The sequence below is a fragment of the Podarcis cretensis genome (assembly GCF_951804945.1).
Source record: "Podarcis cretensis genome assembly, chromosome: 17".
In the NCBI taxonomy this organism is placed as follows: domain Eukaryota; kingdom Metazoa; phylum Chordata; class Lepidosauria; order Squamata; family Lacertidae; genus Podarcis; species Podarcis cretensis.
Genome location: NC_137187.1, coordinates 26191406 through 26218120, shown reverse-complemented (window position 1 = coordinate 26218120; position 26715 = coordinate 26191406). Strand labels below are relative to the sequence as shown.

The window sequence follows — 26715 nt, the reverse complement described above, 5'->3', positions numbered from 1 at the left end:
TTTTGTAAACCAAAAAATCTTTAATAAAAATATGTTTAAAAAAATGATGTAGATTCTTCCAGGTTGCGTAGCAATTCTAATGGTAACTACTAGCTGGAAAGAACAACAGTTTTAAGTACTTGGCTGGTCCAGCAGCCACAGAAGCACATCACGACGACGCCTGCTATCTTCCTTCTTGACAAAGCCTTAGTTAAAAATCCCTGGATCAACATAGGGATAAGCAAGAAACTCTCCTAATTTTTTGCCCTCGGCATCGTAGTGCAGCATTCGGAAGCAGACGTCACAGAAGAAAGAGGGGTCTTCTGGAGCGAGGCTGTCATCATTAGTCACCCATCTGTAGGTTCCAAGACAAAAAAAGTTAACAGGCAATCTGTAACACAAGCACCAAACCCTGGTTACTGCCACTCCCTGAAATTAAATTATGCCCCCCAAATTAATAAAGAGCTCCTGAACAGCCAACATAGCTGATGTAGGCGATGTGGGTTAAACCACAGAGCCTACGACTTGCCGATCAGAAGGTCGGCGGTTCGGATCCCCATGACGGGGTGAGCTCCCGTTGCTTGGTCCCTGCTCCTGCCAACCTAGCAGTTCAAAAGCACGTCAAAGTGCAAGTAGACAAATAGGTACCGCTCCGGTGGGAAGGTAAACGGCGTTTCCGAGCGCTGCTCTGGTTCGCCAGAAACAGGTTAGTCATGCTGGCCACATGACCCAGAAGCTGTACGCCGGTTCCCTCGGCCAATAAAGTGAGATGAGCGTTGCAACCCCAGAGTCGGTCATGACTGGACCTAATGGTCAGGGGTCCCTTTACCTTTTAGACGCAGAAGGTACAATTGCAAAATTTATAAAAACTGAACCTGTTGAGCTTTTGCGCTAGTTATTCATGGCACTTGTAACTTAACTAGAAAACAGAGCTTTAGCTGATGCGGATTTCTCCTGCCAGCTCAAGGAAGGTGGTGATTATAATGAGGGCTCTTAAATATCTAACTCAATAAACAAAAGTGTTAATTCCTTGACTGACTGCAAATTTTGAAGCAGGGGTCCCAAAGGACTGAAGTGCCAGCCCCACTGACTTTGCCCACAACTCATACCCCCTCCCACTAAGGTGCAGAATTTTCAGCCGCTGAATGTGGTAAATACGTAGCACTTTTTGTAACCTGCAGCTAGCTAGAGAGCGAGACCACACGTATAAAACGAAAAACGTGGTGTATGTATGTATCCTATATTAGAGGCACTAGTGCAAATAGTGTAGTGATCAGGTGGGATTGCTATGATATAGAGTAAGCCATCTGTGTCAGCAATGAAAGCATTGCGTTGACGGGGTATAAACTATTTTGATATGATTCTTGATCAATCCACACCTCTGCATCCCTGTTCCATTTCTCTTTCTTGACCAGTCACGTCCATTGCCACAGTTGCTTGCCAGGAAGGCACCCTGGGCCATAAAGATAGTGGGCAAGTTTCTTTGATGTAGCTTTTCTAATATGTTAATCTTAGGATGTTAATCTTAGGGCCAGGAAACAGATCTCACATGAAGGTGATAATGATCGCTGTCCTCCTGGCCATCCTCCTCATCATGTATGGTATATTGCTTGTTTATTACCTCCGGGTAACGCTCTCCTTTGTAGTTCTGTTCTTTGTTTACCCCAGAAATATGTGTGCTTAATTAGTTTTGGTAGTTTAACTTTGTCCCCACGTGGGTTTGTTGAAATGCTCAGAAGAAATCTGATTGGTTCTTACGAACACTCCGTAAAAAGCTCTTTTGTGAATAAAACGACCTGGGCCAGGGGCTGGAGAGAGACAGAGAGACAGATTATTATATGCACCCTTCCCAGAGTCTTGCTGGTTCAAGCCTCTGTGTGTATTCTTATTAATCAGAGTTCAATCCTTCCTTTCCTTTGGGAACGCCTCAAATAGTTATTTACTAGCCATAGTAAATAACTGCAAAAAAAGATAATGGTTTGTTTTATTTGTTCTGGCACTATCAGAAGTCTCTAGCAGTTGTCAGTAGTATTAAATGAAATGAGCAAAACCTTTAAAGAGCGCTGTGATCGAAAACTCGTGCCTCAAGGTGAAATGTACTTCTGACCACTTACCTTGCTGTGTACATCTTGCACACAAAGCATTTCTTGGTCCAAAGCCAGTGTTTCTTGGTTAACAAGGGATAGAGGCTCCTATCTAGGCAGTCGTCCCGGTGAATAAGCCTTGTACAGAGAAAGACTGTGTTAAGGGCTGACTTGGAACACAAACACTCCATTGGTAACTGTCTCCTCTCCATCTTCTATCTTAACATTTCTATGTTAAGAGAGTGGAGTGCTGACTGACTCCAGCTACAAAAGCTGAGGCTGTTGAACAGATTCTTGGGCTGGAGTATTGTTCACGGGAGGTCGCGAGAGCTGATATTATTGTTGTATCTTTAGTTTTAGATCTTACAATTTACGTGGAAATTGCTACCATTTGGTTGTGTACTTTTTGATGTGTTTTATTTATTATTTATGGCGTCTGTTATGTTTGTATTAATGTAAATCATGTTATGTTGGAAACCGCCTTGAGCATAGTTTCAACTATGGAAAGGCGACATACAACTAAGATGATGATGATGATGATGATGATGATGATGATGATGATGGTGAAGTGACAACAAATGTTATGGAGCACAAAGCTGGAGAAAAAGCATATATTATGCCTCAGGCATAGGCAAACTCGGCCCTCCAGATGTTTGGGGACTACAACTCCCTTCATCCCTAGCTAACAGGAGACCAGTGGTCAGGGATTATGGGAGTTGTAGTCCCCAAACATCTGGAGGGCCGAGTTTGCCTATGGCTGTTATACCTGCTCCTGAAAGCATCTAAAAACAAAGCAATGACAAGGTGGCTCAATTGTAAATGTTATTCTGCGGTTGCTTTAGTTTAGGAAACGTTCTTTAGTAAGTGAAGCAGCCTAGGAGCTAATTCCTAACTTTTCATGAGATAATCATAATAATAATCAAAAGATATTAAAAAAAAAAAAAGTGCAGTGGCACCTTAGAGACCAACTTTATTCTTGGTATAAGCTTTCGTGTGCATGCACACTTCTTCAGAAACTGAAAGCTTTTTTTATACAGTCATACCTCGGGTTACAGACTCTTCAGGTTGCGTTTTTTTCGGGTTACGGACCCTCCGAAACCCAGAAGTACTGGGACAGGTTACTTCCGGGTTTTAGGGGTCGCGCATGCGCAAAAGCGCTAAATCATGCTTTGCGCATGCGCAGAAGCGCAACCCGCACGTGCGCAGATGTGCCACTGCAGGTTGTGAACGCTGTGGGTTGCGAACGTGCATCCCTGACCACTAGTCCTGTTGATGGGCATTGTAGTCCCAAAGATCTGGAGGGCCGGAGTTTGCCTATGCCTGGCCCAATCAATGGATTGCCACTGGCACGCAACAGCAGCCTATACAGTGGTGCCCCGCAAGACGAATGCCTCGTAAGACGGAAAACCCGCTAGACGAAAGAGTTTTCCATTTTGGAGGTGCTTCGCAAAACGAATTTCCTGTGGGCTTGCTTCGCAAGACGAAAATGTCTTGCGAGTTCCTGCGGGTTTTTTTCCTCCCCCCCCCTTTTTCTAAGCCGCTAAGCCGCTTATCTGCTTATCCGCTAAGCCGCTTAACAGCTGATCCGCTAAGCCGCTTATCTGCTTATCCGCTAAGCCGCTTAACAGCTGATCCGCTAAGCCGCTTATCAGCTGATCCGCTAAGCCCTTAAGCCGCTAATAGCGCTAATCCGCTAAGCCGCTAATGGGCTTGCTTCACAAGTTGAAAAAAACCGCAAGACGAAGAGACTCGCGGAACGGATTCTTTTCGTCTTGCGAGGCACCACTGTACACCATAATCTCTGCAATGCCAACAAACTGGAATACATGTGTATGGGATAATTATTTCGGAAGATTATTGTGATTTCGAGGAGATAATCTGACACGGTCAACTCCTTCTGTCCATCTCTTCCTGGCTCTGTTTATCTATGTGTATTACATCCCTATCCTATCCTTTGTGAATGTCTTTGATAGATGCCTTTGATGTGTGGTCTGGTGGCAAATGGCTAAAAACATGCACTGACCAGTATGTGTGTTTGATGAAGGGCAGGGTGGCTCATAGCTGAGCCAGCATCTAAAAAATACCTAGTTTTGAATATTTTAGTTGGGAGTCCGCGTGCAGGCTGTTGGCCACAGAGCTGGGCAAAAAGAAGGCTGTCTGGGGGGGTCACTTCACCACATCTTTGGGACTTCCCCATGGCAGACTGAAGTGCTTGCTTAGTAATGTATACAGTGGTACCTCGGGTTAAGTACTTAATTTGTTCCGGAGGTCCGTTCTTAACCTGAAACTGTTCTTAACCTGAAGCACCACTTTAGCTAATGGGGCCTCCCACTGCTGCCGCGCCACTGGAGCACGATTTCTGTTCTCATCCCGAAGCAAAGATCTTAACCCGAGGTACTATTTCTGGGTTAGTGGAGTCTGTAACCTGAAGCGTATGTAACCCGAGGTACCACTGTATACTGCTTGCAGTTTGGAATAAAATCTGTAATCTTCTCACCACTTGCGTTTGTGTTGCTTCTGAATCTAATTTTAAAAGAACCACCTTGTATTTGGCAAGACATCATGGGACGGAGAAAGCAAGCTAAGGTATTATTACGAAGGGAGCCCCTAGCTGAAAGTGTTTCAGAGGCCCTGGAAATGAACGGTGATTTACCTGATATCTGTGATGATGACAATGTGCTCACAGTCTCCTTGGTGACAGTAAAGGTACGGGAAACCTATTTTGATGTTCAAGTCATTAAATGTGAAGTCTTCCATTTTAGCGGCCTGAAGATTCTCATAGCCCCTTTCACGAGATTCTGCCCACTCAATGATGGTCCTGAAAATCACGGTAAGCCAGTATTACTTCCGTTACATCAATGATACGATGCTGTCGGTGACAGAAACCATTTCTCTCAAGATACAAGGCAGGGCAAGTTCCCAAAATCCTTTTGCATTCTAAATAAGCCCAAGACCATGAAAACTATGCACCGGTTAGGCAGAGGGGTATGTGCACACATTTATTAATAATGGCAGTTTTGTTGTCTTAGGGCAGACTCTGTATGACAAACCAATAGCCCTTTGGGTCCCATCTCACTCCAAGAGTCCATTAAATTTTTTCCAATGCAATATATTCTTGTGCTTTTAGAAACTGCTTGGGATGAATTCAGAGAGGCACTTGCATATGTGCCTGGGTCATTTTATAAATAATATCAGAGCCAGACACTGGGGAAGGGGACAACATTTTCAGGGGAGATTGGCGGACAGAAGAAGGCTGCTGTTTAATCCTTCTCCTGTCTGCTGACTGCTCCCTATAGATGTCCTCTTCTGGGGTTAGGAAAGGCAACCTCAAAGTAGGATGAGGCAGAGGGGATCCTACCAGACAAGCGCCCACATAGCTTCCTTTCCCAGGTCTGTTGCATCATTGGTCAGGATGACATCTAGTTCTGGCTTAGCTTGGAAGCGTTCCAACTCCTGGCATCTCCTCAAGTCAACAAGTCAGTTCTACAAAGGCATTCTGGGCCCTTGAGAATGGGATCTAACATATGAAAATGTAAATGCTCTACCTGCTTAAGTCCCTGCACTCGGGGTACCTTCTGTCGTCGTAAAAAACACCTTCAAAATAAAAGAAGGCAGACTTGTAAAGGTCCTGGGGGAAAGGGAGAAATACAAAGAGAGAAGAGGGGAAAGTATTAGCTCGGCAACCAGTTTACCTCAAATACCACATCCTTCCTTATGTCTCATCTATATTCTCAAATACAGTGATACCTCGGGTTACATACGCTTCAGGTTACAGACTCCGTTAGCCCAGAAATAGTACCTCGGGTTAAGAACTTTGTTTCAGGACGAGAACAGAAATCGTGCTCCGGCGGCGCGGCAGCAGCAGGAGGCCCCATTAGCTAAAGGGTGCTTCAGGTTAAGAATAGTTTCAGGTTAAGAACGGACCTCCGGAACGAATTAAGTATGCAGCTAGAGGTACCACTGTACCAGTTAAGCAAATCATCTTAGCTGGGGGTGAGGAACCTGTGTTTCTCCTCAGACTATTGGAGTCCAAGTCCTATTGGCCTCATCCTGCATCACCCGTGGTCAGCAGGGATAGGAGCTATAATTGGACAGCAATACCTTCTACATGGAACGCGGGTGGCACTGTGGGTTAAACCACAGAACCTAGGGCTTGCCGATCAGAAGGTCAGCGGTTTGAATCCCCACAACCGGGTGATCTCCCGTTGCTCGGTCCCTGCTCCTGCCAACCTAGCAGTTTGAAAGCATGTCAAAGTGCAAGTAGATAAATAGGTACCACTGCGGCGGGAAGGTAAATGCGTTTCCTTGTGCTGCTCTGGTTTGCCAGAAGTGGCTTAGTCATGCTGGCTACATGACCCGGAAGCTGTACACCGGCTCCGTCGGCCAATAAAGCGAGATGAGTGCCGCAACCCCAGAGTCGGTCATGACTGAACCTAATGGTCAAGGGTCTCTTTACCTTTAAGCTTCTCATCACAGCAATACCTTCTACAGCTCAAGTTGCAACGACACAACTTTTTAAATACCGTATATTTTCTAACTGTTCATTAAGATTATGCTGGCATTGTTGGCGACTGCCCCACAATTATCTGCCTCCCCTTCTTCAGGAAAGCCGCCAAAAGGCAAAAGGCTGAGAATCCCTGGCAACAAAGGATCCTGGAACGCTGTGTTCAAAATTAGCCAGGCACCAGGCACATTTTGATTACTTGCGACCAAGTGAAGATGCCCGGGTGCCAGGATGGAGCCTGACATCTCCAGCATCTGAAGCTGCATGTCTGGGCAATCCTTGGATCTTGACCAAAATGGGTTTTTTTCTGTGCAGCCCGAGAAGGAACGGTGAGCAACATTATATTTCATTGTTGTCGCTTGTCTTCACTTGCCTCGTCCAGCTGCAATGCTCACAGTTGTGAAGAATATTCTTACGTTATGAATGATATGTGTCACCATTAAGAAAAAGAGGTCGGAGTTGGCCAATACTGTATTGGCCTGAATATGAGCCTCACCCCCCCCCCCAAATTCCGACCGTGAAAAGTTAAACTGCGGCTGAAATTCCCAACCTTACAAAAATTGGCTTTTACGATATCGCTGCTGAAACAGTCATACGGTAAAACGTAACGGGTGTGCCTGCGAAATTTTAAGGGAGCGGCTTATATTTGGGTATTGTCTCCCCCCCCCCCCCGAATTTTAAAGGTGCCGCTTATATTCAGGTGCGGATTATATTCAGGCCAATACGGTATATATGCAGACTGTCCCCAGATCAAGAGACTTTTCTTCTTTAAGTTCTCAAAGTTCTTAACCTAGCTCAAGGTAGTCCTCTGAACTAGCCAGGTGTTTAACTGAGACTTAATCGCAGTCAGCCTATCATTTGAAAAATAAAGCTTTACAGCCGTCTTGCCCCAAAATGGCAACTAGACCATCTGTTTGGCAACTGCAACCTTGGTTTAAGGAGCCATTTGGCAGCTGCAGTTCTGTAAGCATTGTACAAATATTTCACAATGTGGGTTACTAATAAGTAACTGTTATGTAAAGAGAACTGTACAAACAAGTGTTTCAGAGAGGCATTGTCCTTGCTACATCTGCAGCTCTGAACTACCTTAGCTAACCCTTTTTTATACAATAGTAAAGGAGTTCAATAAACTCTAAACATCATTTTCTGTTGTACAGTGGTAACTCTGGCTGCATACTTAATTCGTTCCGGAGGTCCGTTCTTAACCTGAAGACCACTTTAGCTAATGGGGCCTCCTGCTGCTGCCGCACCGCAAAGTTCTTAACCTGAAGGACTATATCTGGGTTAGTGGAGTCTGTAACCTGAAGCGTATGTAACCTGAAGCGTATGTAACCTGAAGCGTATGTAACCCGAGGTACCACTGTAATACTATTAATTTTTAATCTAATGACACCTTAGGAATTGAAGCTAATAAAAGTTCCAGTTCTTTATTCCAGTCCTCTTATAGTCTGCATATTTAACTTGAGTATTGCTAATAGATATCTATAAAAAGGAATTGCTGGATTTTTGTTTTTGATTGAGTTGCCCAATTACTCCAATATCTCAGGTATCTCAGAAGCTGAAAGGGCCGACGGCCCAAACACACTTGTTAGGAGATGTTGTAATTGAAGATATCGCCACTGGGCTGCATTTGATAGATGTTATTTTTTGACTTAAAATAGCAGAAGTATAACATTCAACTTCCCCATCTACCAGTTGGTCCAATGTCAATACACCTGCTTCTATCCAATTTTTCTATATCACCATCTTTTTTGCAATTCTTAGTATGGGGTTTCCCCACAGAGTAAATTTAGCATGTGAAAATGGATCAAATTAGTTTTTAGTAGCCAATATATTCCATATTCTTCTAAGTGATTTAATTGTTTCCAGAGTCACCTGAAATTTCAAATATTTTGATCCTAGTATTGTCCAACCAACCAACCAAAGGTGCCATGTATATATTTTAGGGTTGCCCACATCTGGAAATCAGGGCCAACTGTAGGATCCCAATATTTAGTACTTGACAGTAAGGTAAAGGTAAAGGGACCCCTGACCATTAGGTCCAGTCATGACTGACTCTGGGGTTGCAGCGCTCATCTCGCTTTATTGGCCGAGGAAGCAGGCGTACAGCTTCCGGGTCATGTGGCCAGCATGACTAAGCCGCTTCTGGCGAACCAGAGCAGCGCATGGAAACGCCATTTACCTTCCCGCCGGAGCGGTACCTATTTATCTACTTGCACTTTGACGTGCTTTCGAACTGCTAGGTTGGCAGGAGCAGGGACCGAGCAACAGGAGCTCGCCCCATCATGGGGATTCGAACCGCCGACCTTCTGATCGGCAAGCCCTAGGCTCTGTGGTTTAACCCACAGCGCCACCCGCATTACCTACTTGACAGTAGGTAAGCATAATGATATTATTCCAAATTGGGGATTCCAAATCCACCTTCTTTAATTTGTAGCTGCTTTCTCTGCAAGGATATTCTTGGTGTTGCTGAGCCCCAAAGGCATTTCCTAAACTGTTCATGTGCTGTTCTTAGAATCATATCTCTGGTTTCAGTGCGGAGATTTCCGCCAATTAAGGCCAAGAAGTACTGTGGCCGTGAAGAGGCCCACCCTGTCCCACCCCGTGCCTTCTTGGAATGCAATTTTTAACCTTTCTAACTGTTTACTAACTACTCATGAAGATTCTGTTGGTCTTTAGTCATGGTCGCAACACATAACACGCATGCTTTTTACATACGTCAGCACTGAAATACATACAGCACTTCAATGGTTCCACGCAGTTTCTTTGTGGTTCCCGCTATTCATCATAAAGTAGGCCTTTGTATAAGTAAAATTGGCTTCGCTGTCAAATTATTTTGGAATCAACATGGAAACCACAGTTTCCAAAGCAATCAGTTTTCCATTCGCCATAACTATCAGCTTCCAAAGCCTGCGAAATCTTGCGGTGGCTAGAGAAACACCCAAATTAACCATTGAACATTCACGGTTGATACTGAAAATCAACGCTCTAGAGCAAAGTTGTTCCCATTTTTCTCCTTCACGTACAAAGGAGCTAGGATGAAGAAATCTGATGAAAGGAAGCCACAAATCATTGAAAACGTTGTGCCCTTTCCACCATGACTGGCAGCAAATGAACACTCAGAAGGGAAGCTTCAGTTCATCAGTCCTGATGCAGAGGATTGCCCACATATATGCTTGTTAAGATGGGGCTAAAATATTAGCAACTGCTAAAAGATTTCACCTGATGTTTAGCCTTGCCAAATGTCCTAGAACTGTAGAAGTAGTACATAGTAGAAGTAGTACAGTGGTACCTCGGGTTAAGTACTTAATTCTTTCCAGAGGTCCATTCTTAACCTGAAACTGTTCTTAACCTGAAGCACCACTTTAGCTAATGGGGCCTCCCTCTGCTGCCGCACTGCCGGAGCACGATTTCTTTTCTCATCCTGAAGCGAAGTTCTTAACCTGAAGCACTATTTCTGGGTTAGCGGAGTCTGTAACCTGAAGCGTATGTAACCTGAGGTACCACTGTACATAAGAAAATGGAAATTTTCCTACCTTACTGATATTTTCTGGGGCCTGATCAGGATGACTGCTGAACTCCCCGCCAATCTGAAAGTCACTGACGCAGGAAATGGAGTCTCTCAGCTCTGTAAGTTTCTGGCTGCCTAGAACCAACATGGTCTGATAGGGCTTGCGCAGCTTATGCTGTAAAGGACACAAAGAACGAAGATCAGCTAAAAATTGAGTATTTGTGGAGCTGTTGTTGCTACTGAATACCTAAGCGTGCAGCGGGCGTTAATGTTCCAGCCTAAGTAAAAATAAATAAAGGGTGATCTCTAAAACTCGTACAGCAAGGCACTTAGCCAAACCTTAGGCCAGGCATCCCCAATCTTTGGCCCTTCAGATGTTTTGGACTACAATTCCCATCATGTCTGACCACTGGTCCTGTTAGCTAGGGATCATGGGAGTTGTAGGCCAAAACATCTGGAGGGCCACAGATTGGGGATGCCTGCCTTAGGCTTTAGACTGGGCTTTTACTGGCTAAGTACGTCCAGCTTATCTCGTCAAAACTAACTTATTTGACATATACTTTTACTTTAAGGAAACCAGGTAAACTCTTCCTTCTAACCAAAGCAACTCCACTTTCTTACAAGATGTGCTCCAAGAGGAGTTTGTTTTCACTAGTGAATGATGTCAAGCCACTCAACAAAGACATGAAAATAAGCAAAAGAAGCCACCAACCTTCTGTAATATAACAGGGTAGAAAATATTCAGGGTTAAAAGCAGCTGTCCCTCCTTGACTAAGTTTTCTGGATCTGTTGGCCTCTTTCCAATTGCTTGGGACTCCTGGCAAGGCAAGACGTTATAATATTATTCTAAAGCTTGCTGGATGCTCGCAAAGCAACTGAAGTTCAATACACACACACACACACAAGTTTATAATCACTGGGCTCAATGCTAGTCATGTTTGGTATAGGCTCATTGAAGTCAACAGGCATAACTATCTTTGCTTCATTGATTTCAGTAGGTTTATTCTGAGTATAACCTAATTGGGATACAACCCCGTTTACCTCGCTAGCTTTAGAACTGGCCCATCTGGTTTCGGCAGTGTTTCCCTGAATTTTACTTAAAGGTAAAGGTAAAGGTACCCCTGCCCGTACGGGCCAGTCTTGACAGACTCTGGGGTTGTGCGCCCATCTCACTTAAGAGGCCAGGGGCCAGCGCTGTCCGGAGACACTTCCGGGTCACGTGGCCAGCGTGACATCGCTGCTCTGGCGAGCCAGAGTCGCACACGGAAACGCCGTTTACCTTCCCGCTGGTAAGCGGTCCCTATTTATCTACTTGCACCCGGAGGTGCTTTCGAACTGCTTTTATTTTATTTTATTTTATTTTATTTTATTTTATTTTATTTTACTTACAACTATCTATAAAGAGAGGTGGAGTCAAAGCATCGGGATTAGGAGACGTTCAGACTTGAAAGGGATTACCAGAAGGATGTTCCTAAACCATGGCCAATGAATGAACACTCCTGTTGGAGAAAACTGAAGGACTATCTGGTCCAGTATCCCATGTCCCATCGTGGCCAACCAGATGTCTATGGGAAGCCCACAAGCAAGACACAAAGGCAATAGTTATTCCACAGCAACGGCCTCCGACCCTGGAAGTATAAACAGCCATCATGGCTGGTAGTGAATTACAGCCTTATCCTACTAGATTCAGGTAGGCAGCTGTGTTGGTCTGACACAGTCGATGTAAATAAAAAAATTAAAAAATTGTCCAGTAGCACCTTAGAGACCAACTAAGTTTGTTCTGGGTATAAGCTTTCGTGTGGTATCTGAAGAATTCGTGTGGTATCCGTGAATTTATCAAAGCGCCTTTGAAATCTGTCTCAGTTGGTGACCATTGCCACACTTTGTGGCAGCCAAGAAAAGGTTCAGATGTGCTATGTGAAGAAGTTGTTCCTTAAATCATGCAAAGGATTGCATCGTTAGTGGCATTAGCCAAAAGTGCACTCAACAATGGAGAGAGAGAGAGAACACATAAAGGTAAAAAAAAAGGTAAAGGACCCCTGGACGGTTAAGTCCTGTCAAAGGCGACTCTGGGGTTGCGGCGCTCATCTCGCTTTCAGGCTGAGGGAGCCAGCCTTTGTACACAGACAGCTTTCCGGGTCATGTGGCCAGCATGACTAAACCACTTCTGGGGCAATGGGACACTGTGACGGAAACCAGAGCACACGGAAACGCTGTTTACCTGCCCACCAAAGTGGTACCTATTTATCTACTTGCACTTTGTGCTTTTGAACTGCTAGGTTGACAGGAGCTGGGACAGAGAAATGGTAGCTCACCCCCTCACAGGGATTCAAACTGCCAACCTTCCCATCAGCAAGCCCAAGAGTGGTTTAGGCCACATAGTGAATTTATCAGCAAGGAAATGAACACATGAGCAATGTGCAAACAATGTCAGAATAGCAGACATGCTACTGAGGCGCCGGCGCTGCACTTGATAAGATGATTTAAATGCAAGCCGAAGAGGCTCAGTCGTTTAGACCACAGCGTCCCTAGAGAGAACAAGTACAGTGGTACCTCGGGTTAAGTACAGTGGTGCCTCGCAAGACGAAATGAATTCGTTCCGCAAGTTTTTTCTTCTTGCGAGTTTTTCGTCTTGCGAAGCACGGTTTCCCATAGGAATGCATTGGAAATCAATCAATGCGTTCCTATGGAAACCGCCTTCAGACCAGGTCCGGGGACAGTCTGTCCCCCGACCTCTTCTGAAGGCTGGGGGGGGGGGGAACAAGGGCTTTTCTTCCCACCGCCAGCCTTCAGAAGGCTGTTCTGAAGGCTGGCGGTGGGAAGAAAAGCCCTTCTCCCCACCTCCCGCCCCGCAAGCTCCGGGGACAGGAGGGCTTCGCTGCCAACCCCCAGCATTTTAAAAGCCCCCGGGACAGCGGAGGTCTTCTGAAGGCAGGCGGTGGACAAAAGTCTTTGCTCCCCCCCGCCTGCCTTCAAAAGCCGTCCGGGATAGCGGAGAAACGCGCTGCGCTTCTCTGCTATCCTGGGAAGGCAGGTGATGGGGAGCAAAGACTTTCGCCCACCGCCGGCCTTCCTGGACCTCTTCTGAAGGCCAGCAGGGGGCAAAAGTCTTTGCTCCCCCCCGCCTGCCTTCCCGGGATAGCGGAGAAGCGCAGCGCGTTTCTCCGCTATCCCGGAGACGGCTTTTGAAGGCAGGCGGGGGGGGGGGGAGCAAAGACTTTCGCCCACCGCCTGCCTTCAGAAGACCTCCGCTGTCCCGGGGGCTTTTAAAATGCTGGGGGTCGGCAGAGAAGCCTTTAAAAGAGGTCCCCGGAGATTTCCCTATGGGCTTTCTTCTTGCGAAGCAAGCCCACAGGGAAATTCATCTTGCGGAACGACTCAAAAACGGAAAACTCTTTCGTCTTGCGAGTTTTTCGTTTTGCGAGGCGTTCGTCTTGTGAGGCACCACTGTACTTAATTTTTTCCAGAGGTCCGTTCTTAACCTGAAACTGTTCTTAACCTGAAGCACCACGTTAGCTAATGGGGCCTCCTGCTGCTGCTGCGCTGCTAGAGCACGATTTCTGTTCTCATCCTGAAGCAAAGTTCTTAACCTGAAGCACTATTTCTGGGTTAGCGGAGTCTGTAACCTGAAGCGTATGTAACCTGAAGCATATGTAACCTGAGGTACCACTGTACTCTAGGATGGAAGGGTGAGAAAAACCTCCCTCTTTCCGTTGTGACTTGTTGAGTGCCTTGATTGCCAACGATACTAATGGCAGTACAACTGTATGCAGGTCTAATCAAAAGCAAGCCCCACTGGCTTAAATGGGGCTTTCTCCAAGGCAAGTGTGTTGAAGACTGCAGCCGTCCTGTCTACTAAACTGCACTGGGGTGCAGGGCAGGCGAGTGATATTTCTACTAAGCTTGACTAACCTGAACGCTAACAGGCACACATGCCAGTAAAATAATTCTGACGCAAAGAGTTGTGGATCGCAGTAAACAATAAAAGGCATAAATATAAATGCCTTATCGGGAGTTTTGCAGGTTTTAAATATTGTAAGCATTTTGCCATTTTAAAGGCATTATTTGCAAAAACAGCATTCGGTGGGATTTTTCCACTAAGGCTGTTGTACCTGTTAAGTTGATAGTCTAGACCACACTAAGTCCAAAGGACTCCAGTTTATTGCATTTGCCAGTTTGCCACATTATATTGACTGTTTTATTTTAGTATTAGTATATGGAATTAGGGATGCGGGTGGGGCTGTGGGTTAAACCACAGAACCTAGGACTTGCTGATCAGAAGGTCGGCGATTCAAATCCCCTCAACGGGGTGAGCTCCTGTTGCCCGGTCCCTGCTCCTGCCAACCTAGCAGTTCGAAAGCATGTCAAAGTGCAAGTAGATAAATAGGTACCGCTCCAGCGGGAAGGTAAACAGCGTTTCCATGCACTGCTTTGGTTCGCCAGAAGCGGCTTAGTCATGCTGGCCACCTGACCTGGAAGCTGTACGCTGGCTCCCTCGGCCAATAAAGCGAGGTGAGTGCCGCAACCCCAGAGTCAGTCACGACTAGACTTAATAGTCAGGGTTCCCTTTACCTTTTATATGGAATTAGAAATTCTTTGCCTATAAATGATCAAACTCTGGCTCTGCTTTAAAAAAAAAAAGCACATGCAATGGTTTCTTTGCTAGTAACCAGTACAATACTATCAACTCCCTTCTTTCCAAACAGTATATATTGAAAACCAAACCTATTACTTCACCCACAAATCTGCACAAATTATTACAACACCATCGCCCTAAACAAGGCAGAATGAAGCAATATCAAGAAGAGTACATTCCCATCATCTTCAAATTGCAGAAGGCTCAGCCCATGAGAAAATGGAGAAATTTGCTAACAGGAGAGGCAGAACTCAAGCGATACTGGGAATATCTCTAATCTGACGTGGCAATCAAGCTGGATAGATGAGGCATAGGGAGTGGCAATCCATGCTTTCCATCATTATCCAAAGTGCTGTCCTGGCCATTACATATCAGAAATTTCATCCTTGGCTAAGTCAAATTATAAAAATGCAAAAAAATAAGGGAGGGCAGGCTTTGTTTTTTGTGTCAGTTCTACCAAAGACATGGTAAGAGAAAAGGAAAAACCTGGTTGGCCCCTCTGTGTAGGTGGAATGACCTCTGTTATGACCAAACTCTGCAACCACTGGCCTTGAGCTCCATTTTCAGCGCATAAAATAATAATAATAATAATAATAATAATAATAATAATAGTTGTTGTTGTTGTTGTTGTTATTTATACCCCGCCCATCTGACTGAGTTTCTCCAGCCACTCTGGGCAGCCTCCAACCGAATACAGTGGTACCTCTGGTTACGTACCGTATTTTTCGCTCCATAGGGCGCACCTGACCATAGGGCGCACCTAGTTTTTAGAGGAGGAAAATACGGAAAAAAATATTCTGAATAAAATGTTTCACTAAACTATTTAAAGCAGCAAAGCGGGCGGCTCCTGTCCGCTTTGCTGCTTTAAATCGAGCTGAAGGAATGGGTTTCCCAAACCTCAAAACTGACTGTGCAGGCAGTTTTTAAACTGCACCAAAATCCCCATTTCTCCTTAGCTAAAATGCATAATCTTTAGCCGTTGAGCAAATGCAAAACAAGAACACAGCTCTCTCCCTTATCAGTTTGACGGCAAGACTGGCCTTGACTTTACCAGTAGAACAGACACAGACATATCTTATGTCCTGACCACAAATGACGCAGAGACCCAAGTCTGGGACTAACGCCAGAGCATGTTCTCGGAAGTAGTGACCTCTTGCTCCAAGATAGGAGTAGGAACAGGAATATCCTTTTATGGTCAGAAGTACAGGAAGGAAGATCCTTTTATGGTTGAGAGTACCAGAGCAGGAACATATGTGATGTCAACCTGTGTACGTACGCCGACGTGGTTGGGCTCCTAGGGGAGGAGGGAGAGGGTGCCTGGAGGATATATAAACTGCATGAAACCTGTCATTTCTTTGTACTTGCTGTGGACTCACCACACAGGTGCCTTCTGTTATCCGGAGAGCAGAATAAACTCTTTCTTTGAACCAACCTCGGTGTCATTTTGACTTCCTTCCTCCTGTCCCGGAGCAACGCAGACCCAATCGGTGAACTCCAATAAGGCTACAGAGCCTCAGAGGAGGGTAGGAAGGGGAACCATGGCTTATCTAAGTCCAGTTAATAATGCTGAGCCAGACTTATGGCCATCGAGATTAGCCTGGCCGTCTCAGTGGAAATCTGGGGAGGCTGGGGTGGACTTTCAGTGGTCAAAGTGTGGTTGTGTCTTCCTGCCCGGCATCTGTTTCCTGCCGTCTTTCCCCCCTGCACCCCCGCACCCTGCTTCGAGGGAAGGAAGCGGAGCCATGGATCCTCTGCTCGCAACTGCAGTGGATTCCCTCCACTTTGAAGCAGGAAAGTGGGAGAGGAGCTGCTTACACGAGTGTAAGCTGCTCCCCTCCCACTTTGCTGCTTCAAAGGGAGCCCAGGAGGAGGGAATCCGCTGCAGCCGTCAGCAGCGGAGGATCCATGGCCCCCTTCCTTCCCTCCTCCGTAGTTGCTTTGAAGCAGGAAAGTGGGAGAGGAGCTGCTTACACGAGTGTAAGCTGCTACCCTCCCACATTGCCGCTTCAAAGGGAGCCCGGGAGGAGGGAATCTGCTGCAGCTTCCCCCACATCCCACAGAAGCCGCAGGCTCTTTAAAGGATTCCCCCACCTCGTAGAAAAGCCCGCAGGAGCCGCGCAGCCTTTAAGGGGGGCGCCATTCTTGGGGGCTTTTCCCCGAGGAGGGAGAAGGGACTGATGCGGCCAGTCAGTCCCTTCTCCCTCCTGGGGAAAAGCCCGCAAGAGCGCACGAAGCTTGTGTGCGGCTCTTGGGGGCTTTTCCCGCCTGCCTCCCCCCTGCATTTGCTCCATAGGACGCACACACATTTTCCCTTGCTATTTAGGAGGGGGAAAGTGCGTCCTATGGTGCGAAAAATACGGTACTTAATTCGTTCTGGAGGCCCGTTCTTAACCTGAAACTGTTCTTAACCTGAAGCACCACTTTAGCTAATGGGGCCTCCCGCTGCTGCCGCACCGCCGGAGCACAATTTCTGTTCTCATCCTGAAGCAAAGTTCTTAACCTGAGGTACTATTTCTGGGTTAGAGGAGTCTGTAACCTGGCGCGTATGTAAAAACACAATACAGTGGTACCTCAGGTTACATACGCTTCAGGTTACATACGCTTCGGGTTACAGACGCTTCAGGTTATCGACTCCGCTAACCTAGAAATAGTACCTCGGGTTAAGAACTTTGCTTCAGGATGAGAACAGAAATCGTGCTCCGGCGGCGCAGCGGCAGGGGGAGGCCCCATTAGCTAAAGTGGTGCTTCAGGTTAAGAACAGTTTCAGGTTAAGAATGGGCCTCCGGAACGAATTAAGTACTTAACCCGAGGTACCACTGTACAGCATCAAACATTTTAAAACTTCCCTAAACAGCTCTACAATCCATGCAGCCCCACAGGTGTAGCAAGTGTTCCCCACATGTACACAGCCTGAAAAGAGACCTTCGCTTATGATATGTCGCCATTATTCTACGTGAGTTTGTCTGGTAGGCTTGAGTGTGTCGGCTGGGTGACGGCGAGGTGAGAGAAGCCTTACCATCTCGTAAATAAACGTTTCCTGTCTGCATGCCCGATCGACAGTGACTGTCTCTTTTCGCCTGGTCAGAGCCTTCTGTCTAATCCTATGGAAGAAGGGAAGAAAAGGGAGACGGGGAATGACATACTGGAGTTGTGTCTTCCTGGCAGCAGACGACAGAAACTTCGGGCACCTACTGAATACCTTTTTTTTATATTCCAGCAGGCATTTTTAATTGAAATCTGAGTTTAACATTGAGGGTTTTTTTGCCTTTTTCTGTATTGCCTTTCTTGTACAACTGTAGTTAATCCCACCCGGCAGAAGAAGCCGCCATTTGGTCATTAAATAAAGTTGAGTGTTTCTCAACAGTTAGGAACTGAGACAAAACACTCAGTACCCCCAAGCAAGGCTTTGACATCCTCTGTCCCAAACAGGAGCCTGCAAATTGCTGGCTGGCGTTTCAAAGCATTCTCTGAAAGCAACTGTCGTCAGGGAATTAGAATAAAAAACAAATAACCAGGAAGTCTTCTATAAGCAACCACAACTAACAGCTAACTAGGCGCCGCAGATCCCTGCCCAGATAAGTCATTAAACTGGTTCAGAGTGGATGGCCAGCATATCTAAGTTATCTGTTGTTGTGTATTTCCTTTTGCAAAGTTAATGAAGCATTCTAAACAGGAACAGGAACTTCCGAGAATATGAAAGCTCTGTGCGCCTGGTTACTCGGCGCAACATCAGCCCGGACTAGAGGATTTAGGGGGGCAAGGAGATGTCGCTGCAATTCATAGAAGTCCGTTCTCTCTCACTAGACAACCTCTCTTCTTCACTATCTGAGCAAAGTTGTCTCCTGTGAGATGTTGGAGGAACTCAGGCCCTGGGTGACTTTGACATCCATGCTGAGGACATCTGAGGAGATTAGCCTTCAACTGTCTTGGACCACAACTTCCAGGCCAATTGTCAGGAATAATGGAAGTTGTACGAGGGCTCAAAATTGGGGGAAATCAGAGCATGAGCAAGCACATGTAGTGACAAGCAGTCACACTTCTGATACGATGCTAATGTATCAGACAGCTGCCTTTTGGACTAACTGCAGTTTCTGAACTTCAAAGGCACCCACAGCCATAACTACAGATTGATGTAATTACCATAAAAGGGCAATTTCCTGCAAATTTTATTTCTGTGCTTTTCAAATGGGCAGTACAGGGTGTCACACGTTCCGTAACCTGAATGGCCTAGTTTATCTTGATGTTACATGATGTACTCAACTTCACGTTTTCACTTCCTGAAATGCACAGTGCTCAAAACGTTCCATTTTTAAGACGAGACCCAAAGGGACGGGACAGGGTGTGAACTTTGCAAGAGGATCCCAAATTGACTGGATTTGCTTCTAAATAGATGGACCTAAAAGAGAGGTATTCAAGTCAATTTAATCATAACGCTACTGATATACATGTGGCAATCATTTTGCGTGTGTCCAATTGATGCACGACTGCTAACGCATGGATCACTTTGAACCCAGAAGAGGGCAAAACGGGCTTACGAAAGCTCCGGTGGCACACGTGGGGGCCAGGAACGGGACCCCCATGCAGAATGGCTGCCTCCTGTATATTATAGAGGGGAAATTGGCTAACAACACTTTTCAAAGTGCCTCAGACCAACTGCAGTATTTTGTGAATCCTATAAAATGCTGTTAACCGTTTAGCTTAATTTTTTTAATCTGTTTCGTTAATAGCGTTTTATAGGCTGTTGTTATTTTGCTAACGATTTGTAATTGTTCTACAGACGATTTGTTACTGTTTTACTGATGATTTGTTAATTATTCCATAGGATTTATGCCGTGTTTTCAGTGTCCTATTATGTTTTTGTTAGTTGTTTGTTTCTGTGGCTTTGCGATTCACGCAAATGAAAAGCAGCATACAGATATAATAAATTGAATCGAACTCCAAGGACTGTGTTTCAACGCGTTCCAAACTCTTAATGAGGACACGCAAGGCTTACTTAAGCCCATCAAAAGAGCGTGGATTAGAAAATGCCTCCATCGCTCCTCCCCCCCCCCCCATCAACTCCAGGGCTGACATATCTTGAAGAGCAAAAAAGAGGACAGCCCGAGCCGCTGCCAGCCTGAGCCGGGGCACGCCTCTTTCCCTGGCTCGGGCTGGCAGCGGCCACGGCATGCAGAGCTGCCCAACCAACCAATAAACAAACAAATAAATAAAACAATAAATAAATAAATAAAACAAATAAATAAATACCCCCCCCAAAAAAATCCCGGACATTCCCTTTAAAATGTAATAATCCACCCAGATGGGCCTGTTTGCCCCCCCTCCCCCGCAAACAGGACATGCAGGAATGCGGCAGCTAGACTGGTGACTGGGAGCAGCTGCCAAGACCACATAACACTGGTCCTGAAAGACTTCCATTGGCTCCCAGTACGGTTCTGAGCACAATTCAAAGTATTGGTGCTGACCTTGAAAGCCCTAAAGGGCCTCAGTCCCAATATACCTGAAGGAGAATTTTCCACCCTCATCGTCAAGCCTGGACACTGACGTCCAGCTCTGAGGTAGTTCCTTCACTGAGAGAAGTGAGGTTACAAGAAACCAGGCAGAGGGCCTTCTCGGTAGTGGCGCCTGCCTGTGGAACACCCTCCCACCAGATGTCAAGGAAATAAACAACTATCCGACTTTTAGAAGACATCTGAAGGCAGCCCTGTACAGGGAAGTTTTTAATGTCTGATGTTTTATCATGTTGGGAGCCGCCCAGAGTGGCTGGGAAAACCCAGCCAGACGGGCAGGGTACAAATAATAAATTATTATTATTATTATTAATATTTCCCGGATGTATGACAACCCTAATCAACTCAGAGCTGTGCAACATCCAGCACGTCTTTTCTTTGGAGAGAACTAGCCTTGTGCAAAAGTGCCAAGGGAGGAATCTAGGGAAGACAAACTGAGAAAGGAGAGCTACCAAGGAATGGGATGGGAGAAGAAAAACAGGGTGAACAAGGGCAACAGGCAGTGCAAAAGGAGGTGTGGGCGAGGAAAAGGAAAGAGAGAGAGAGGAAAAAGAGGGCGTTCTACTTTTAGAAGGTGTGGGGATACTTTGGTCTCCCCAGTATTGTTGAGCTGCCATTCCCACCATCCATTGCCATTGGCCATGTTTGCTGGGGCTGATGGGACTTGGTAGTTCAGCAACATCTAGATGGTGGAAAAGAGAAAAAGGAGGTTCCGTGGGGTGCAGAGGGATCTGGGGGTGGGGAATGAGAAAAAGCGGAGCGACAGATGGAACGATGTAGTAAAGAAATAATAATCATTACATGGGAGAAGGGGAAAGGATGGGATTTGAGAAAAGGGACTCTAAAGACGCACAGAAATGTATCCTTTTTTCCCTACAAATTTTAAAACATTCCTATTCACACACACAGTTAAAAGCCACCATAGTATCTTCTCCAGACATTTGCTAAAAGAACGCCCTAAGCAAAACTTGTTCGCAGCATTAGTATAGTTACCAGAATTTTTCAGGATTGTGACTGTAATAAAATTCAGTATTACCTAAGAGTTATTAAGCTGGTGTCTTCGGGTATAACTTCTGTGTCTTCTTTCCCAGAACTCTTTAGTGCATCAATTCTAGAAGAGAAACAGAAAAATAAAAACCCCAGGTCTATTTCCATATAAAAAGTCATCATGTAAAAAGCATAGGAAGAGCTAGTCTTCAAGAAATAACTATTTGTGGGCTAGGATGGGAGTAAACACAGACAACTGCAAACAAAATGTTTTCAGGGCCAGGTGTTCGATTCTTGTCTCTACTGCAGACTTTGTATCTTGCAAACAGACATTTTATTCGGGCTACAAGCAAAACTACAGCGTAGTTATCACTAAGAGCCAACAAGGAGGTTTTTAACATAATAGTAAGATAATGCGGGTGGCACTGTGGTCTAAATCACGGAGCCTAGGGCTTGCCGATCAGAAGGTCGGCGGTTCAAATCCCCACGACGGGGTGAGCTCCTGTTGCTCAGTCCCTGCTCCTGCCAACCTAGCAGTTCGAAAGCACGTCAAAGTGCAAGTAATCAATAGGTACCGCTCCAGCGGGAAAGGTAAACGGTGTTTCGGTGCGCTGGTCTGGTTTCGCCAGAAGCGGCTTAAGTCATGCTGGCCACATGACCCGGAAGCTGTCTGCAGAAAAACACCGGCTCCCTCGGCCTTTAAAGCGAGATGAGCACCGCAACCCCAGTCCGCGACTGGACTTAACGGTTAGGGGTCCCTTTACCTTTAAGATAACTGAAGTTAGAAAATTAGCATGCAAGGGGAAATTATTTTTACTTAACCCAACTCTGAAAGGCAGAGTTGAGTCTGTTTGATTTCCCCCCCCAAAGGAGCAGTCAATAATGAGTCCCAATAACAATCTGAAATAGCACAGTTGAGAAATAAACTCAGGACTCAGCTACAGTGGTCAAAAAACAGCATTTTGAATGCGTTATAAATATGAAACATCAGGTGGTGGTGGAGAGTAAAAAAAATAATTCTATGCAGTTTTCCATAGTGTTTTTCCCCCCTTTTGTTATAATGATTTAATTTCTGACTTATTTATAGCATGTGGTTTTTCCCCCTGTGTGTAGATCCACCCTCTGTATAGACCAGGGGTCAGCAAACTTTTTCAGCAGGGGGCGGGTCCACTGTCCCTCAGACCTTGTGGGGGGCCAGACTATATTTTGAAGTGGAAAAAATGAATGAATTCCTATGCCCCACAAATAACCCAGAGATGCATTTTAAATAAAAGGACACATTCTACTAATGTAAAAACACACTGATTCCCGGACCGTCCGCGGACTGGACTGAGAAGGCAACTGGGCCGCATCCGGCCCCTGGGCTTTAGTTTGCCTACTCATGGTATAGACACTACAGGAGCAAACTGGTTGCAACTACTATAGCCTTCACCAACCTGCTAGTCTCCAAATGATTTAGACTACAACTCCAATGAGCTCCCGGAAGCACATTCTGGAGGGCCCCAGGTCAGTGAAGGCTGTTTGGCTAGTACAGTGGTACCTCGGGTTACATATGTTTCAGGTTACATACGCTTCAGGTTACAGACTCCGCTAACCCAGAAATAGTACCTCGGGTTAAGAACTTTGCTTCAGGATGAGAACAGAAATCATGCGGCAGCAGCAGGAGGCCCCATTAGCTAAAGTGGTGTTCCAGGTTAAGAACAGTTTCAGGTTAAGAACAGACCTCTGGAACGAATTAAATACGTAACCAGAGGTACCACTGTACAGTGTTCCCGCTTGGCATTACAGTGCTTGCCATTCCAAAGAGGGGAAATGTTCTTGCCGCGTCATGCCCCTCGCATAATCTGGATGTTTGGAAAGACGAGGGACATACTCACACCCCCTGGACAAAGCTGGTGGGCCCCACATGCCAGTAAGATGCTGGCCATCTTCCATGCAGGAAAAAGCATAGGCGGGCATCAAAACCCTAAAATTTAGCACCGTTTTGTGATGCATTCCTAGAAACAAGGGAGGACTGGTCTAGGGGGTGAAGGTAAAGTAGGTTATGATCGGACCAACAGGAGCAATGAAGAGCTTTTTCTAAGAAAAGCGAAGTGGTGTTCTTGTAAGATGTCCTTCTTGCATAAGCGTGCAATCAATGACAGATCCGCTGAAATAATCTAAACAATTTGTTTCATTCACTGGAGAGGACATTCGTATTGGAGTAACCCTTTATTAGAATCTCCTTTGAGACTAGAAACAAATGCTGGATTGGTGAAGCAGCTATGATTTTGCACCAGTGGGAATGAAAGCTTGCCACCAGCACCGTGTCTAGATTGGGGAGCCCTTCGGTCCAGATGCCCTCTTCCCTTTTGCCACTGCCCATTCACTCGCTTCTCCTTCTGGACCCAATGTACATCTGCTTCTCACGAAGAGCACGAGCTACGAGAAGCCTCCCACTGTGCTTTCTCCTTGCTTGTTTACAGGAGCGTAGCATGGGTTGCTGGTGCCCCGGGGCAGGGCATGTGTTGTGCTCCCCCTGGTGGACTGGCCAGCGGTCAGTCCCTTCGCTGGCCAGGGTCTAACCAAGTGAGCCTCTCCTTGCAAACCGGCCCCAAACCCAGGAGCAGAGAGAAGGCAGAGAAACTCAAAGCCAGGTGCGCCACTGTGTCGCCTGGCCCTCCTATCTTTACAGCAAGGTCCACGTGGCTCCACCACTGCTTGTTTACTCAAGGGGGAAAGTGCAGGTTGTAGGGACATAAGAGAAACAGGGCCTGGTAACTCCCAAGGAGCAGTAGGAGCTGCCCACTGGACCATGGGCCCAATGATGCCAACCCTGGACCTCAACCCAAACTTGGGTATTATGTGCGAAAATAATCTCTCTTCTTTCTGGGGGTGTAGAGCCTGGGTAGAGAGTAAGCGCCAATAACTTTGTAATGCAGCAAGTCCCCCACTCGTTGCATGGGCCAGAGCTATGGATCGGGCAACTTTAGATTTCCTGCCCCAAATCGCCCCAAACCACCCCTTCCCTGCCCGGGTTGCTGTAACAGGCAGCTGACTGCTCCCTCCAACTTCCTCTCCGTTCAAATTCAGCTGTGGGGAACAGGACTGTTCTCCTTAAAGGCCAACAAGAAGCTGTGTTGAGGTTTTAAAGGGTCACCATTTAAAGGAAGAAAAGCAATGACAAACCTAGACAGTATCTTAAAAAGCAGAGACATCACCTTGCCGACAAAGGTCCATATTGTTAAAGCTTTGGTTTTCCCAGTAGTGATGTATGGAAGTGAGAGCTGGACCATCAAGAAGGCTGATCGCCGAAGAATTGATGCTTTTGAATTATGGTGCTGGAGGAGACTCTTGAGAGTCCCATGGACTGCAAGAAGATCAAACCTATCCATTCTGAAGCAAATCAGCCCTGAGTGCTCACTGGAAGGACAGATCCTGAAGCTGAGGCTCCAGTACTTTGGCCACCTCATGAGAAGAGAAGATTCCCTGGAAAAGACCCTGATGTTGGGAAAGATGGAGGGCACAAGGAGAAGGGGACGACAGAGGACGAGATGGTTGGACAGTGTTCTCAAAGCTACTAACATGAGTTTGACCAAACTGCGGGAGGCAGTGGAAGACAGGAGTGCCTGGCATGCTCCATGGGGTTACGGAAAGTCAGACACAACTAAACAACAACAATGAAATAAAACCCACAGTAAAAGAAAGACAAGAGAGCAGAAGCACTTGTTGCTAAGGATAAGGGGAGATCACCCACTGCCTAGTCACAACAACAGCCAACAAGGCCACCAGGCCGCCATTCATTTGGGCAGCTCCATGGCAACCGGACATTCAGCCTACCTGCAGCCTCTCTAGCTTTTTGCATTGTCTACCTCCATGGGCCTGAGCCATGATACTGGCTTTAGGCTTGCAATTAGGGTTGCCACCTGTCCTGTATAATACAGGATAATCCCGTATTTCAGTGCAAAATGCTAAGTACTTTAGCATTGGTACAGTTTTGTCCTGTATTTCAGGTTCTCTCTCTCTCTCTCTCTCTCTCTCTCTCTCTCTCTGTGTGTGTGTGTGTGTGTGCCAAGTTAGGGATCGTCTCCAAACGCATGTGTCAGAAAAGGTGTGCGCTAGGCCATGTGTTTAAGCTCTGGGTTGTCAAGCACAGGCAGATTTGCACATTCATGTGTGTGTGTGTGTGTGTGTGTGTAAAAGAGAGACAATTTCCAGAGGGGCCACAAAGGGTATCGAAGGAGGACTGGAGAATGTCTGCAGAATATATAAAGAATCACTGTAAAACGTTAGCAGGGTAAAAGTAAATTCAGCAGTATAAATCCCGCCGAGATAAAACGAGAGAGAGAGAGAGAGAGAGAGAGAGAGAGAGAGAGGTTATGGAAGGACTAGAATATGCAGCAGCAATGGATAGTTAGAGGGGGGGAAGGGAGGAAATGTTTAATGTATTGTTTTTATGAATGTAAAGTACCTGTAATAGTGAAAGCCATAAATGAAATTTTAAAGATTCCAAAGAGGCCATCCTGTTAGGCTGCAATAGATTGCAATGGATTGCTTTGATGTCGGGGGGGGGGGGGGCAACCGCCCTGCATTTTGCCAGAACCAAGGTTGCAACCCTTGCTGCAATCCTGTTTTGGAAAGCCAGCAAGACTTTTCTCTGCAAGAGGGTTCAGCGTGGTTTGGGAAGGCTGTGCGCACCAGGGCCGGATTGAGGTTTGGTGAGGCCCTAAGCTCCTGAAGGTAATGGGGCCCTTCATATGTCCAGGTATCCTTTGTCAACAACAAATTGTCCCTGTTTTTGGTGTTGGATATATGCTATATGGTAATTATTGGACCTAACAGGTATCTCAAGCCATTTGCACATGCAGAATGTAGGCACCCTATATATAGAAATGAGCAAACCAGGGATATTTTAGGGAGCAGGCTAGCAGGCGGGGCCCATGACTTACATCATAGGAGCCTACACAACACAAAACACTGTTGCTGTATGTAGGTTTTATTTTATTTGCTTTTTATCTTATATTTTGGAAATGTACATCTAGTCCCCCCCCCTTGATTTTTTTTGGGGGCCCCCAAGAGAGTGGGGCCTTATACGTAAATCCGGCACTGGTGCGCGCCCTAGAGTCCTGCCATCTCCATGCGGGGTGAAGGACAGGCCGAGGAACTTTGCAGCCCAGCTGTTCGGGGGCCGGAGCCCCAGACCCGGCCGTCCCACCTGCACACCGCCCTCAGCTCGGCCGCGACCTCCGGCGTGCAGCCCAGCTCTTGCACCAGCGCGGCATCGTCCTCTTCTGCGGGCGCCTCGGGCTTCAGGGAGAGCTCCGCCTCGCGCAGCCGCTCCTTCCAGAGATACCCGAAGGTTCCCACGTGCAAAAGACGCGTGTTCAGCTCCGGCGTCTCGTACTCGGGGATGTCGCTCCTCCGGGAAGCAGATCCGTTGCCGCCGCTGCTGCACCCAGCCATCTTTGCAGCGGCAAGCCGGGGATGGAGAGAGAGAGAGAGAAAGGCCCGGGGAATGAAAAAAATAA

At 46.4% G+C, this 26715-nt stretch overlaps 1 protein-coding gene and 1 long non-coding RNA gene across 4 annotated transcripts; one reads left to right on the top strand and one right to left on the bottom strand.

Annotated features, from left to right (window-relative positions):
- Nucleotides 1-26715, bottom strand: SNAPC3 (small nuclear RNA activating complex polypeptide 3). Of its 3 annotated transcripts, none has more exons than XM_079959662.1 (9): nt 26403-26712; nt 21258-21332; nt 17731-17815; nt 10791-10895; nt 10104-10253; nt 5609-5691; nt 4717-4881; nt 2094-2201; nt 1-334 (listed from the first exon to the last, which is right to left on the bottom strand). In XM_079959662.1, the coding sequence occupies exons 1-9, from the start codon at nt 26648-26650 to the stop codon at nt 187-189; spliced, it is 1167 nt and encodes a 388-aa protein (XP_079815788.1). In that variant the 5' UTR covers nt 26651-26712; the 3' UTR covers nt 1-186. The 3 variants fall into 3 exon arrangements, with proteins under 3 accessions (XP_079815788.1, XP_079815790.1, XP_079815789.1); XM_079959664.1 differs by lacking the exon at nt 26403-26712 and adding an exon at nt 24945-25033; XM_079959663.1 differs by lacking the exon at nt 1-334 and adding an exon at nt 1628-1787 and having other exon boundaries at nt 26403-26715.
- On the top strand, nt 10906-13794 carry LOC307206627. Its single transcript, XR_013834432.1, has 3 exons — nt 10906-11193; nt 11482-12636; nt 13767-13794. It is a non-coding gene; the product is annotated as an uncharacterized lncRNA (long non-coding RNA).

Bases quoted from the DNA above. Each gene is read 5' to 3' on its own strand.
- SNAPC3 (XM_079959662.1), bottom strand. From the start codon at position 26,650: ATGGCTGGGTGCAGCAGCGGCGGCAACGGATCTGCTTCCCGGAGGAGC. The intron at 21,333-26,402 runs GTGGGACGGCCG...TTTCTCTTCTAG, and splicing joins GAGCTGAGGGCGGTGTGCAG to AATTGATGCACTAAAGAGTT. The intron at 335-2,093 runs GTAAGTGGTCAG...TGGAACCTACAG, and splicing joins TGCAAGATGTACACAGCAAG to ATGGGTGACTAATGATGACA.